Source organism: Cydia splendana, chromosome Z, assembly GCF_910591565.1.
Source record: "Cydia splendana chromosome Z, ilCydSple1.2, whole genome shotgun sequence".
NCBI classification, from domain to species: Eukaryota; Metazoa; Arthropoda; class Insecta; order Lepidoptera; family Tortricidae; genus Cydia; species Cydia splendana.
Window position 1 is genome coordinate 24,902,163 of NC_085987.1, and position 12,777 is coordinate 24,914,939.

The 12,777-nt window shown below is 36.6% G+C and overlaps 1 protein-coding gene and 1 long non-coding RNA gene across 3 annotated transcripts in view; both read right to left on the bottom strand.

Moving 5' to 3' along the window:
• Window positions 1-12,777, bottom strand: part of LOC134804928 (uncharacterized) — a 273,322-nt gene that overhangs the window by 140,084 nt on the left and 120,461 nt on the right. The window lies entirely within an intron of this gene.
• On the bottom strand, window positions 2,944-6,703 carry LOC134804901 (large ribosomal subunit protein eL33). 2 transcript variants are annotated; one of them, XM_063778216.1, is made up of 4 exons: window positions 6,618-6,703; window positions 6,164-6,387; window positions 5,533-5,763; window positions 2,944-3,012 (listed from the first exon to the last, which is right to left on the bottom strand). In XM_063778216.1, the coding sequence occupies exons 2-4, from the start codon at window positions 6,383-6,385 to the stop codon at window positions 2,989-2,991; spliced, it is 477 nt and encodes a 158-aa protein (XP_063634286.1). In that variant the 5' UTR covers window positions 6,386-6,387; window positions 6,618-6,703; the 3' UTR covers window positions 2,944-2,988. The 2 variants fall into 2 exon arrangements, with proteins under 2 accessions (XP_063634286.1, XP_063634284.1); XM_063778214.1 differs by having other exon boundaries at window positions 6,576-6,640.

A 12,777-nucleotide genomic window follows, 5' to 3' on the forward strand; every position in this document is an offset into this window, starting at 1 on the left:
CGTTTTCATCAATTGCTTTCTTTAAATTGTATTAGACGACAAAGTTCAATTTTTTTGTAACCAATATTTTTTAAAGCAGTCGTTTAAATATTTGCAAGCAGGTACGCTTATCTTTTTTATTAATTTTAAGCGAGAATTATTTATCTTTCTGTCTTTTCCAAGTTACAAGACGGCAATATTATGTTTGCCATTGATGATCAATGAATGTCATAAAGTACCAATTATAGTGCGACTGAAACATTGTAGGAAAATTTAAATATTTTATAAAAGAAGTTATTTTAATTGTTAGAAGCATTAATTTGACGTTTGAAATATGAGAATTGTGATTATCAACAAAATCAAGCGTAGGTACCTAACCAATTTTATCCATAGATATTTTTATTTAAAAGTAGTCAGTATCGAAATATCTAAGATCTTGTCAAAGAATAATATTTTATAAGAGAAGACATAACTTTTATCCGCTGTCCTTTTAAGAACTAAAATTTATATTAACTAACAACTCGTTCATTGACAGAAAAAAAAGTCTTGAGACGTTAACTACTAAAGGGTTAATGATACTAGGTTTGGTATGAATTATTATCACAAATAGCGACTGAGACGAAAAACGAAAGCGACTGAAAGAGACTTAATTACGAATGTGACCACTGACCAGAAACAAACGGGTCATTTATTTTTTGGCGAATCAGTAAACGAGATAAGAAGCGAAAGAGACGAACAGCGAATGAGACTGATCAAGAACGAGAAGAAAATCGAATAGGACAAGTCGCAGACTATGACCCTTTGGCCAAAGTCTGTGACTTGTTGTCCCTCTCTTAATAAGGTAATGACTAGAGATGGGTCGCGGGTATTTACCCAATTTATCCACCCAGGTAAATACCCGGTAAATACCCATCTACCCGGTATTTACCCGTATCTACCCAAATGGACGGGTAGATTCATTTCTTGTTGCACATGTTGATTTGTGTTAAAGTGGAGATATAAACCGAGTTAATAGCTGTAATTATTGTGTGTCATTTAAAATTAAATGGTTTAGTTGCAGTTGCAGTTGTAACTAAGGAATTTTTAGTACAATTTTGATAAATATTAAAAATAGGCCGTCATAAGAGTATTTTTTTTAGACTTGAGTAAATTATCGTACTTATACGTTGATAATACACATTCCAACTTCAGTCAGCGGGGGGTGTGGTTGGGGGGAGGGGGGCAAAAGTGAACTTTTTCATATTTCTTGGAATCTGTCATTAATATCGAAAAGTGTTGTATGTACAAACTAAAGTAGACATAATTTTCTATAAAAAAGGTTATATACGTTTATGTCCTAAAACTGACTGTGTTTGACTTATAAGCTTCACAAGTTGGGATATTGCACAATTTTTTTTTATTATCATTCATAAGTATTCTTTATTTTCATCTTTCTAATGTATATTAAAAGCATTTTAAAACATTTCCGGAAGCCAGGGAATGATTTTACACGATTTTCATAATTGGACTGATATGTTAAAATCGAACTTCACCTCATAGCAACGTTTTCGTAATTAGTTTGAACATACATTTTATGTAACATTATAAAAAAATACTTATATTAATCTTATTTATACTCACATACCATTAAACACATCAAATTTAGAAGAAAAACGAAAATACCCGCGTATTTACCCGCGGGTAGGTAAATATCGGGTATTTACCGGGTAAATACCCGCTCTCGGGTATTTACCCGGGTAGTTACCCATCTCTAGTAATGACAAAAAAAAACAAACAACGAATACAGAACGAGAGAAGAATACAAATAAGAAATGAACTAATTAGACGGGCGATGCCGATACCATATCAAATCCAAATGAATGCTATTAAATATTTATAATTAAAACCATCACATATAAAAGTGAAAACGGCCATTTGCAATATATTTTTTAACGATTAGACGACAAAGTTAATTTTTTTATAACCCTGTAACCAATTTTTTGATGAAATAATTTAAAAATTTGTAAGCACGTACAAGTTACAAGACGGCAATGTTTGCCATTGTGGGTCAATGAATGTCATAATCATAAAGTATCAATTATCATTGTGCGACTGAAACTTTGAAGAGAAATTTAAATATTTTATAAGTTATTTTATTGTTTAGAAGCATTAATTTGACGTTTGATATATGAGAATTATTATGATTATCAACAAATTCACCACCCTTCCAGCCAGCATTACGGGCACCCTTCCGGCCAGCATTACGGGCACCCTTCCGCAGAGATTGGATCTGGGGGACTATTTGTGTTAGTTGTAATTTAGTTTTTATTTAGTTGTAATTTATTTTATAAGGTGAATTTTAGATCTATCAATGTGTTGAAATGTATTTGTTTTAGTATTTTGTGGTTTTATATTTTAAATAAATATTGATGTTATTTATTACATCATAAAAAAAACTAAAAAAATAATATTCATAGATATTTTTGTTTAAATGTAGGCAATATCAAAATATCTAAGATCTTGCCAAAGAATTAACATTTTATAAGAGATGGAATAAATTTTGTCAACTCTCCTCTTTTTCGTAGATTGGTACGAGTATAGTCTTCAATCAGAACTAAAATTTGTATTAACTAACAACGCGTTCATTGAGAAAAAAATTAAATGTCGGAGTTGTCCGACGGCAAATATCTTGGCGTTAACCACTAAAGCAGCAGTCTGCAACCTTTTAGCAGCCAAGGGCCAATAGTAGTTAACGGAGGTGACGCGGGCCGTACTTTGTTAATATTTATGACTTTATGAGACATTGTCGTTTGTCACTATTACATACAAAATAGCCAAGGCGCCTCTCGGGCCGCAAGTGACAGTTTCGCGAGCCACATGCGGCCCGCGGGCCGCAGGTTGTTGACCGCTGCACTAAAGGATTAAGTAAAATTTAACTAGACAAAATTTATAAATAAGGCCCCATATAGAATTAAAAAGCACCGATAGTATTTTTTTGGATTTTATTACTCTTACAATAACAGGAGGTTCTTAGATCCTGGAAGGATACAGCATCTGAAACAAAGAAAGAAGTGTTCAGTAATTTCGAAAGGTAACAGGAATTTTATAAACTTGGGCCTGTAGGAAGCACAAAAAAGTGATTATGGGGTTGAGACAATGCAAATTAGAAACGTTTTTTTTCCGATTCTCGATTAACACTTATCGATTAAATCTGCAAAGGACATAATAATAATCGATTCTATTGGTGATGCTGATGATAGTGATGGTTTATATTTTTAAGTAAAAATGCCTTCACAAGTGGACGTACTGTAACGATTTGACACGAGCGGAATCGATTCGGTCGATAAGTAGAGTCAACTACTATTGCAATTGAGTTCCGTTTTACATAATGAATCTCAACGATATTACAATTTATCTTTTTATTATTATAACTTAATATTATATACTTTGGTGATTTGTGTCTAGTATAATGAGATGTTCTAAGCCACGAAGATATATTTTTTTGCCTATTAGTTATTTAATAATAATAATCAAACACGAAAATGTGTAGATATAAGCACTAAATTTGTTTTAGTTGACGACGTGAGGATGACGTCATTCTTCCCCTCGGCAGGAGGCCACGGGGGGCATCACAGGTTTTTGTAAAAACGTAATTTAAAATTTTCGAAATTTGCAAAAAAGATATATATATATGTATTTAAAAGAACCTATAATTAGTCTAAGTTAATTCATTCCATCATGTTACGACAATTAGGCAAGTGCCTGAAAGTGCGTTGGCGTATATAAACTTAAATGTGTACGTAATAAGTACAATAGTCAATTTGTGTGATAATAATGTCTTGTAATATTTATTCATTAATTTACTAAATTAACTGCAATTCAATTTACATAGTCAATTTCGTAACACAATGGAAATTCAATTAACTTAAACTAATAAGTGTAAAAAAAGTTGTGTTGCAACCATTTTTTGGGGCAAATGCAAAAAACATAGTTCAATCAAGTAGCAATGAATCAAAATAAGAGTAATAACTATATTCATAGTTACTCTTATTTTGATTGATTGCATGGTGTTACCAAAATTATTCATACTATTATATGGGTAATTTTGTAAAGACAAAGTGTCTCTGTGACTCTGTCAATCACCCTTTAGTAAACCAACAAGAATTAAAACACATATCTGCACCAAAAGAATTGGGAGGCACACTGAAACCTTCGGGTACGTGCCGCTACCGACGACATAGAGAAACATAGTAAGACAAGAGTGCTCACTCCATACATCAGTTTTGGTACCAAAAAGATTAGTATTTTCATAGTCGACATCTAGCATCGAGTAGCGGAATTATCAGTACTTTAAGCAGTAGTAGTAGTACTGTCAAGTGACAATAGATGTAGCACCGACCGGAAAGTCTTATGTTGAGATTAGAGTTTCCGGTCGGTGCTACATCTATTGTCACTTGACAGTACTACTCTACTTAAAGTACTGATAATTCCGCTACTCGATGCTAGATGTTGACTATGAAAATACTAATATTTTTGGTACCAAAACTGATGTATGGAGTGAGCACTCTTGTCTTACTATATTTCTCTATGCCGGCGACCATACTTGTTAACAATTTGTGTATGTTGAAATGGTTGCAGTTTTTTCAAGATTACTTTGCTTGTTATGGTAAAATGCAATCATTATTACTGTAAGTGAATTTAAAGCAAAGCTTCGAGAGGGAAATGAATTGGTAATACATTTTCTAAAAAGGGTGACATCATACAAAAGCAACTCAATATGTTCAAACAAACAAACAGTTATGTTCAGTTTTTTACTGTCAATATAAATTTTCGATGTTCACAGGCAGTTTCTGCTCTTAAGGGGCCCACTGATTACCAGTCCGCCGGACGATATCTGCCTGTCAGTTAAAAGCAAAATTTGACAGCTCGAACTGACAGGCTGATATCGTCCGGCAAACTGGTAATCTGTGTGCCCCTTTAGATTGGAAGTGTTTGATCGAAATTTATATTCCCCCTACACTTGAATTGTTTAGCCACTAAAACAATCAGCTATGTCACCTCTCAATCAATCAATTGGGGGATATTGAAAGACCACATTTTATGCCAGTAATTCACATTGTTCTGTCTTTGCAGTCTAGTGCTGCACCACTTGTTTTAGGCTTCAGCCCTGTGTTAGCGATTTAAAGTAATTTCGCCAGGGAACTAAATATAGTATTAGTAGATAAGCGCTGGTGGCCTAGCGATAAGAGCGTGCGACTTTCAATCTGGAGGTTACGGGTTCAGACCCCAGCTTGTACCAATGAGTTTTTCAGAACTTATGTACAAAATATCATTTGATATTCACCAGTCACTTTTCGGTGAAGGAAAACATCGTGAACCAGACTAATCCCAATAAGGCCTAGTTTACCCTCTGGGTTGGAAGGTCAGATGGCAGTCGCTTTCGTAAAAACTAGTGCCTACGCCAATTTTCGGGATTAGTTGCCGGGACCCCAGGTTCCCGTAAACCATGGCAAAATGCTGGGACAACGCGAGGCAAATGATGAGTAGTATCAATAGATAAGCAAGACTACTTACCACTCTTATTCTATGTCCCATGGCATGTGCGGGGAGGTTGGACTTGAAGCGTGCACGGACTCCACCAGAGTTGCCATGGGGACGGGTCACCTTGCCCCAGATGGCACGCAGCTTGGTCTTCTTGCCGCGGGGTCCTCCGGCGATTGGTGTCCTCTTCTTTGCGCGGTACACATACACGCATCGCTTGCCAGCATAGAAGTTAGCGTCGACACGATCGCGTGCACCTTCAATCTGGAACCCATGTTAGAGTCTTGTCAACCATCATGGACCAAACATGTACATTTTCAATATCACTATAAAGTGTATCAGTATAAGTAAAACCACATGGTTTGATTCAGGTTTCAAATGTCTGAAAGCATCATTTAGAAACAAGTTCTTTTTTAATTAACAAGTTAAATCAGCTGATAAATCGATAACAACAAAATAAGTGAGTACAAACACTCGCAAAGCTTAATTAAGATGGTAAAGAAAGAACCTCAATATTTTCTGGCCGGCATTCTTATCACAACAAAATAATTAGTGTAACAATTAACTTCCTAACCTATAACAGCATGGTCTAACCGAACGTAGAGATCGCAAAGCGGTAACTAACAAATGTATAGTAACCAATAATATGATAAAACGTACGTACCTTTAAAAGCGCTGTGTTTTCGTGTTGGTTTCTCAAACCACGTTTGTAGCCAGCGAACACAGCTTTGGCATAAAGTCTGCCATGTCGTGGTTTGGACGACACTTTACGGATCGCCTTCGGGGGCTCGGCGGGAGCCGCAGGAGCGGCCTTAGCGGCCTTCTCCTTAGGCGCCTTGGTTTTAGGCGCTTTTGCCTTTGGCGCAGGTGCCGGCGTGTCAGCCATTCCTAAAACAGGCTTGGGCTGTTAATCACTGAACTGACTTTGCTGCTCACAACTAAGGTTATGTTGACATTTGAATGGAAACAAATCGGTAAATATCTTCTTTAAAATCAATAATCCAATATTTCTACTATTAACACACAGCGGTAATAATGTTTTACCAGCAATATAAACGTATATTTTAAGTTCGAACCTTAATTTATAAAAGAAATCTTAAAAGTAATGGCTCACTAACCGGATATCAATTGTGGAAAGAACGAGAGCCGGTGTTGCCAAGATTTACCCAAAAATAATTAATTATGAGGCAAGCTAATAATTAAAATTACCCAGCTACAATTTATAATTTCAATTATTATTGGATTTCGTATTGTTTAGAATACATATGTAGTTCTTTTATAAATCGTATAATAAGAGTTTTAGTAATATACCAGACACAAAATAAAAGAAACGCCGTGCAAAGTTGTCAAACTTCTATGAAATTATGACGTATAAGTAAATAACACTTGCACTGCGTGGGCTATCAAAATCACTGCAGACTTTTCTTGGTCCAACTCTAGCAAAAAATGAGAAATTATATTTTTTTTATATTAAAATATTTAATTTAATTGAAATATTTTGCCATTCTAACTGTAGGACCAGGTTGATTTATGTAAAATTATCCTACAATTTTGTCATATTTATCAGTTTGTCATCAATGATGCAAAAATGCGCATTACTTATTTGAGTTGTCATATTTGGCGGTATCTATAGTTCATTTTTTTTTTAGCTTTTTAAAAAACTGTAACTACATATTACTTATGAAAGAAAAATAATGTAAAATAATCGTATATGATTTAGAGATGCACCGGATATTCGGTTACTATCCGGTATCCAGCCTACCCGGCCGTTTTTTTTAACATACGGTCGGATACCGGATAGTGACCTACTATCTGACAGGATACCGGATAGTATGTTTGCTTGATTTCGGAGTAAACAAATTGGATTTAAGAAACAGTCACTGCATTACGCGTACTCGTTTATTATTTTAAAACAATTTAAATATTCCACTAGCTTGCACACACACTCATTTCGTACATAGAAATAAGTCCACGCGCGAACGTTCACTACGAAACAGGTCAAAACCTGCACAATGCGCACCTGGAAAACCGAAAAGTAGGTATAGTTCCCCGGCCGAATATTCGGCGGCCGGATGCCGAATATTCGGCTGATGGTCAGCCCGAACATCCGATATCCGGCCATTGGCCAAACAACTATCCGTTGCATCACTAATGTGATTCATAATTGTTACATATATGCCGTGACTTATTTTTCAAAAGTGTTTGCAATAAAAAGACACGTCAAGATTGTTTACCTTTTTTCTAATGCTAAAAATGCGGATTTCCCATACATTTCCTTCATTCAGGTCACTCAGCTCTATCTGTTTTTCGATTTTTCTAATTTCTCCATATTTTCATCGTCAAGCATAACAGTAATAATGATACATTTTTACTGTTATTTCATATTAACTTGTTATCAAAGTCTGTAAATGCCAATCGTCCTTAATAGGGGGTATTACTGCAATGCTCTGCCGCCAGGAGCAGCACTAGCACATATTGAAAAATATTTTTTTTGGCTTACTGACGAATACAACGATTAGCAAAAAAGCGGGAAGCGGATGACAGAACGTTAGTAGTGCCAACATTAAGGAAGTGGAAGAGAAGAAAACGATATATATAATATAGAAATATAGAGTATAGAATAAAACGAGTATAGATTGACATGAATTATACGCATTAAATGGGGTTGGCCGGTGGAAGTTTTTAACAGATGGCGCCATCATAGCTTGCCCTGTCAATCCCTAGAATTGTGTCAAATTTTTGTTTTTTTAAAACCTTGGATGCCAGCCCTTTAAGCCAAATCTCATAGAAAAAGGGGCAATCTATGATGGCGCCATCTATGCAAACCTTTGACAGTTGCCAACCCCATTAGAAAAGATAAGATAATATTTAGAGTTTTATGTTATTTGTCTGTAAATATTTAATTAGAATAGAAGTTAGCTTAGTATCCATGTGGCAAAGAAGCGAGCTAAAACAGTAAACTTTATTGAGAAGTTTTCACTATGACGTTGATGCATCAAGGCGGTTTGTTTACCGAGGCCTACCGCGAAATGCGAAAATCGGTAGGCCTTCGGTTTGTGCTAGTGGCGCCTTCGAGCAACACGGAAGGGAGGCGGCATTCGCACTATTTCCCCTCTGCCGAGGTACAAGATTAGCGCGTCAATCTAATCTAGCGCGGATAATAAAACTAGTTGCACTTGGATTTTTCACTAGACCGAGTCCAGACGCGCGCGTGAACACTGCTGCACAAAAATGCCTGTTTGCTCGGTTTTTTGTTATAAAAAGAGGTCGGGGACATCAAATTTACAAAAAGAAAGTGTTACATTTCACATGTAATATTTTTTTTTTACATATCATACGTTTAATTACATTCAAACACAATTATTATATTTTAGTCTCATGTAATTGTTGGATTTATCGATTTTGCTCGCTCAGTACAAATCGCGGATCGGTCGAGCGACAAATCCGACTTCTCATCTCTCAGAATACAATAACATACTTCAACGAAAATGTGTTAGTGTGCGTGTTGTGACACTTGTCACTCGTCCGTACACAAAAAGAGATCGAGGTTTGCAAGATTTGTCTTTGACGTGTGTCATGTTCTATGTATTTGTGTCGTCATTACAGATTGGATTTTGTATGTAAGTGTGTGAGAAGTGCGACTGTGTGCACCTTTCCCCCCGCGAAAAATGGCAGAAAGATTTGTACGGTGAGATATCGCTTGGGCCCCTCCCTTCCGATGTGTCGGAAGCCGGTGTTGCTCGAAGAGTGGCGCCCTTTATGTAGAGTTTTGCGTAATAACTAATATGGGATTTTCGCATAGCGGCACGGGATCTGGAACTTCTGGTAGCTATCCTCAGTGCAAAAATGGCTTGCTTAAAATGTATGATGATTTTGACAATGTCAAAACAGTGCTCGTAGAGCATGACGTTGTTCGGTAGTTGCTTTTAGTAAAGTGATAGCTATACTTTCCAAAAATAGGCATGAAAGGTGGCGGGTGTTGACTGAAAAATAGTTAAACGTGTTTCAAGATTAATTCTTCATTAACTGCACACCAGGGATGTTGCGAACATTCGCATCCGCATCCGCAACCGTGGAACTTCCCACATTAATATTCAAAATCCGCATCTGCATCCGCATCCGCATAAAATCGATGCCGATGCAGATGTCGAACAAGTCGGTACAGGAACGTCTTAGCGGCGGCTTAAGTGCTAGGTAATTTCGTCATTACCTATAACGAAATTGTCTAGATCCAGAAAAGTCGACCAACTTACTGTTTATTAAATATAACGCACCTATATTCCTGCTCAAATACGAAACGTTTCGTTTTTTTTAATAAAATATTTACTAAAATGTAACGTTTGACTTTTTTTTAAAGTACCTAATCTTGACATCCGCATCCGCATCCGCGACGTGAGCCTTTAAATATCCGCAGCCGTGGTTGTCAAAAACTCTGCATCCGCAACATCCCTGCTGCACACTTCCACGTTAAGGGCCAATTACATCCATATTCCACACTCGCTATCAGGCCCGAAGCAGCCCAACGTCGGGCCCGACTGGCCAGTAGGGCTACCGCCAATACCGAAAATCGTCAATTGCGGGCATTTTTCTCTGTCACTCTAATTACGCCTTCATTGGAGTAAAAGAGTAAGATCCCCGCAATTTGCGAATTTCGGTTTTCGCGGTAGCCCCTCAGAGCAAGAGTATTTTTCCGTTTCACCCTTCGAGCAACACGGAAAGGAGGCGGCATTCGCACTATTTCCCCTCTGCCGAGGTACAAGATTAGCGCGTCAATCTAATCTAGCGCGGGTAATAAAACTAGTTGCACTTGGATTTTTCACTAGACCGAGTCAAGACGCGCGCGTGAACACTGCTGCACAGTAATGCCTGTTTGCTCGGTTTTTTGTTATAGAAAGAGGTCGGGGACATCAAATTTACAAAAAGAAAGTGTTACATTTCACATGTAATATTTTTTTTACATATCATACGTTTAATTACATTCAAACACAATTATTATATTTTAGTCTCATGTAATTGTTGGATTTATCGATTTTGCTCGCTCAGTACAAATTGCGGATCGGTCGAGCGACAAATCCGACTTCTCAACTCTCAGAATACAATAACATACTTCAACGAAAATGTGTTAGTGTGCGTGTTGTGACACTTGTCACTCGTCCGTACACAAAAAGAGATCGAGGTTTGCAAGATTTGTCTTTGACGTGTGTCATTTTCTATTTATTTGTGTCGTCATTACAGATTGGATTTTGTATGTAAGTGTGTGAGAAGTGCGACTGTGTGCACCTTTCCCCCCGCGAAAAATGGCAGAAAGATTTGTACGGTGAGATATCGCTTGGGCCCTTAGAGGATATAACCAACGGAGACGCCATATCTAAAATCGTCGGTACAAAATAGTCTGCCGTTTTTTGCGGGGGAGGGGCACATCAAATGTATAGGTACGTCATGTCAGATAAACGTCAGTCCATACATATGGTTGACAAGTTGTTGACCATTGGCCGCCTATTTTCGACAGAGGGGAACGCCTGTTAATGGCGGCTCCATTGTTAATTACTCCGAGCTTGGGCCCCTCCCTTCCGACGTGTTGGAAGCCGGTGTTGCTCGAAGGTTTCACCAAACCAAATACATATCAGCACAACGTTAGAGTTAGACCAAGAAAAGTCTGCAGCGATTTTGATAACCCACGCAGTGCAAGTGTTATTTATACGTCACAATTTCATAGAAGTTTGAAGTTTAAAATGACACTTGCACTGCGTAGGCTATCAAAATCACTGCAGACTTTTCTTGGTCTAACTCTAACAATATTTGAAATGTAAAAAAATACTTCTGCTCTAATTGCCAAAAATGTTCAATGTTTGATATTTTTGTTTATGAACCGTTTGCATTCAACCAGAAAACAAATTTAAAAAATCCATCCTGCATGAAATAACAAACTTGTGAATTCAAGCGTAGAAGAAAATAATCTTAACGCATTTTTCACCTACGCAAATTTAATTTACCCATTATTTACTGTAATATTCAGGCTAGCAACATTATGTGTTTCGTTATGCGCAGTTAACGTGTCGTCGTTTGTTGCATTGTGGGCATAGAAGGTAGGATCGTATAGAAGTGGTATACCATTGGTATACGCGTGCCTCCGTGAGGGACAAAACATACGCAAATGCGACACTGTGATTGGTCGAATTCATTTGTTGCCCACCATAATCCATACTAAAAAAACGGTGGGCAACAAATAAAATGTGACACTGTGACAAGGACAAACAATAATAGCTCTTTCGCTGCTACTCATACTGAAAGATACATAACATAAGACTATCCTGTTCGGTCACTTCTCCCCACCCTCATGCCAGATCCAGTTTTAATACTAGATTCATGGTTGCGGGCCATAAATTTAATCAAGGCACATGAAAACCATAATATGGTTTTCATCATTTATTTAAATCTAAATTAACCCATCATGTTAATTGAGTTACATAAATTTATTCAATTCATTGTCCATTGTGTATTTTGTCTCAAGTTTCGCTTAATGAGAGAGTGAGATGCACTGACTTTAGACCAAGATAATGGACAGACGGAATACCACCCTTAAAATATACCGCATTTTTTACGTACTCATTCTTATTTGTATGCCTTTTATCCTTATTTACTTTATTACTTATATAACAAGTTGTTAATTATTAACAACTTATACTGATACATACTTATAAGAAGTTAAAATATATTGAAAAATAATGTTGTGCTGGCAATAAATGAAAATTTTTATTTGTCAAAATTGGTCCAAGTTCTTGGAAAGTAGGTATCAAAGCTTCTACAAACGTTAGTGATATGTTGGCCCAACAGAGTGAGAAGGAGCGATAGCTAGAATTTACAACTTAGACAACGGATCGGAGTCGACATCTGCATTTTGTCCAGAAATACAAATTTAAAATACCCGTTCACAAAGAACTATACCATACCGGGTGTGTCCTGTATACGAACAAAAAAATAAACTGTAGGCTGCACTATTCAACCTGACCAACATTTGATCAGCGACTTTTAAAAATAACTTGTATTTATATTTTTAGCACACTTTAATTATAGTTTATTCTGTTTGTGTGAATTTTGTTTTGTTTATAGCGTCACAAGCAACGGCAATTACACTGATTAATGACAGCGTACATTGAAGACAATTTTTAATTTGTATCAACAATACGAAGTCTAAAGTCTTCATTATTTTTTAAATTCGCTGAACAAATGTTGGTCAGATTGAAAGGTATATGGTATATCTACTTAGCTTACGGTTTA

Coding starts and splice junctions, on each gene's coding strand:
- LOC134804901 (XM_063778216.1), bottom strand. CDS start 6,385: ATGGCTGACACGCCGGCACCTGCGCCAAAGGCAAAAGCGCCTAAAACC. Junction 5,764..6,163: donor AAAACACAGCGCTTTTAAAG/GTACGTACGTTT, acceptor CATGGGTTCCAG/ATTGAAGGTGCACGCGATCG. Junction 3,013..5,532: donor TGGGACATAGAATAAGAGTG/GTAAGTAGTCTT, acceptor TCTTTGTTTCAG/ATGCTGTATCCTTCCAGGAT.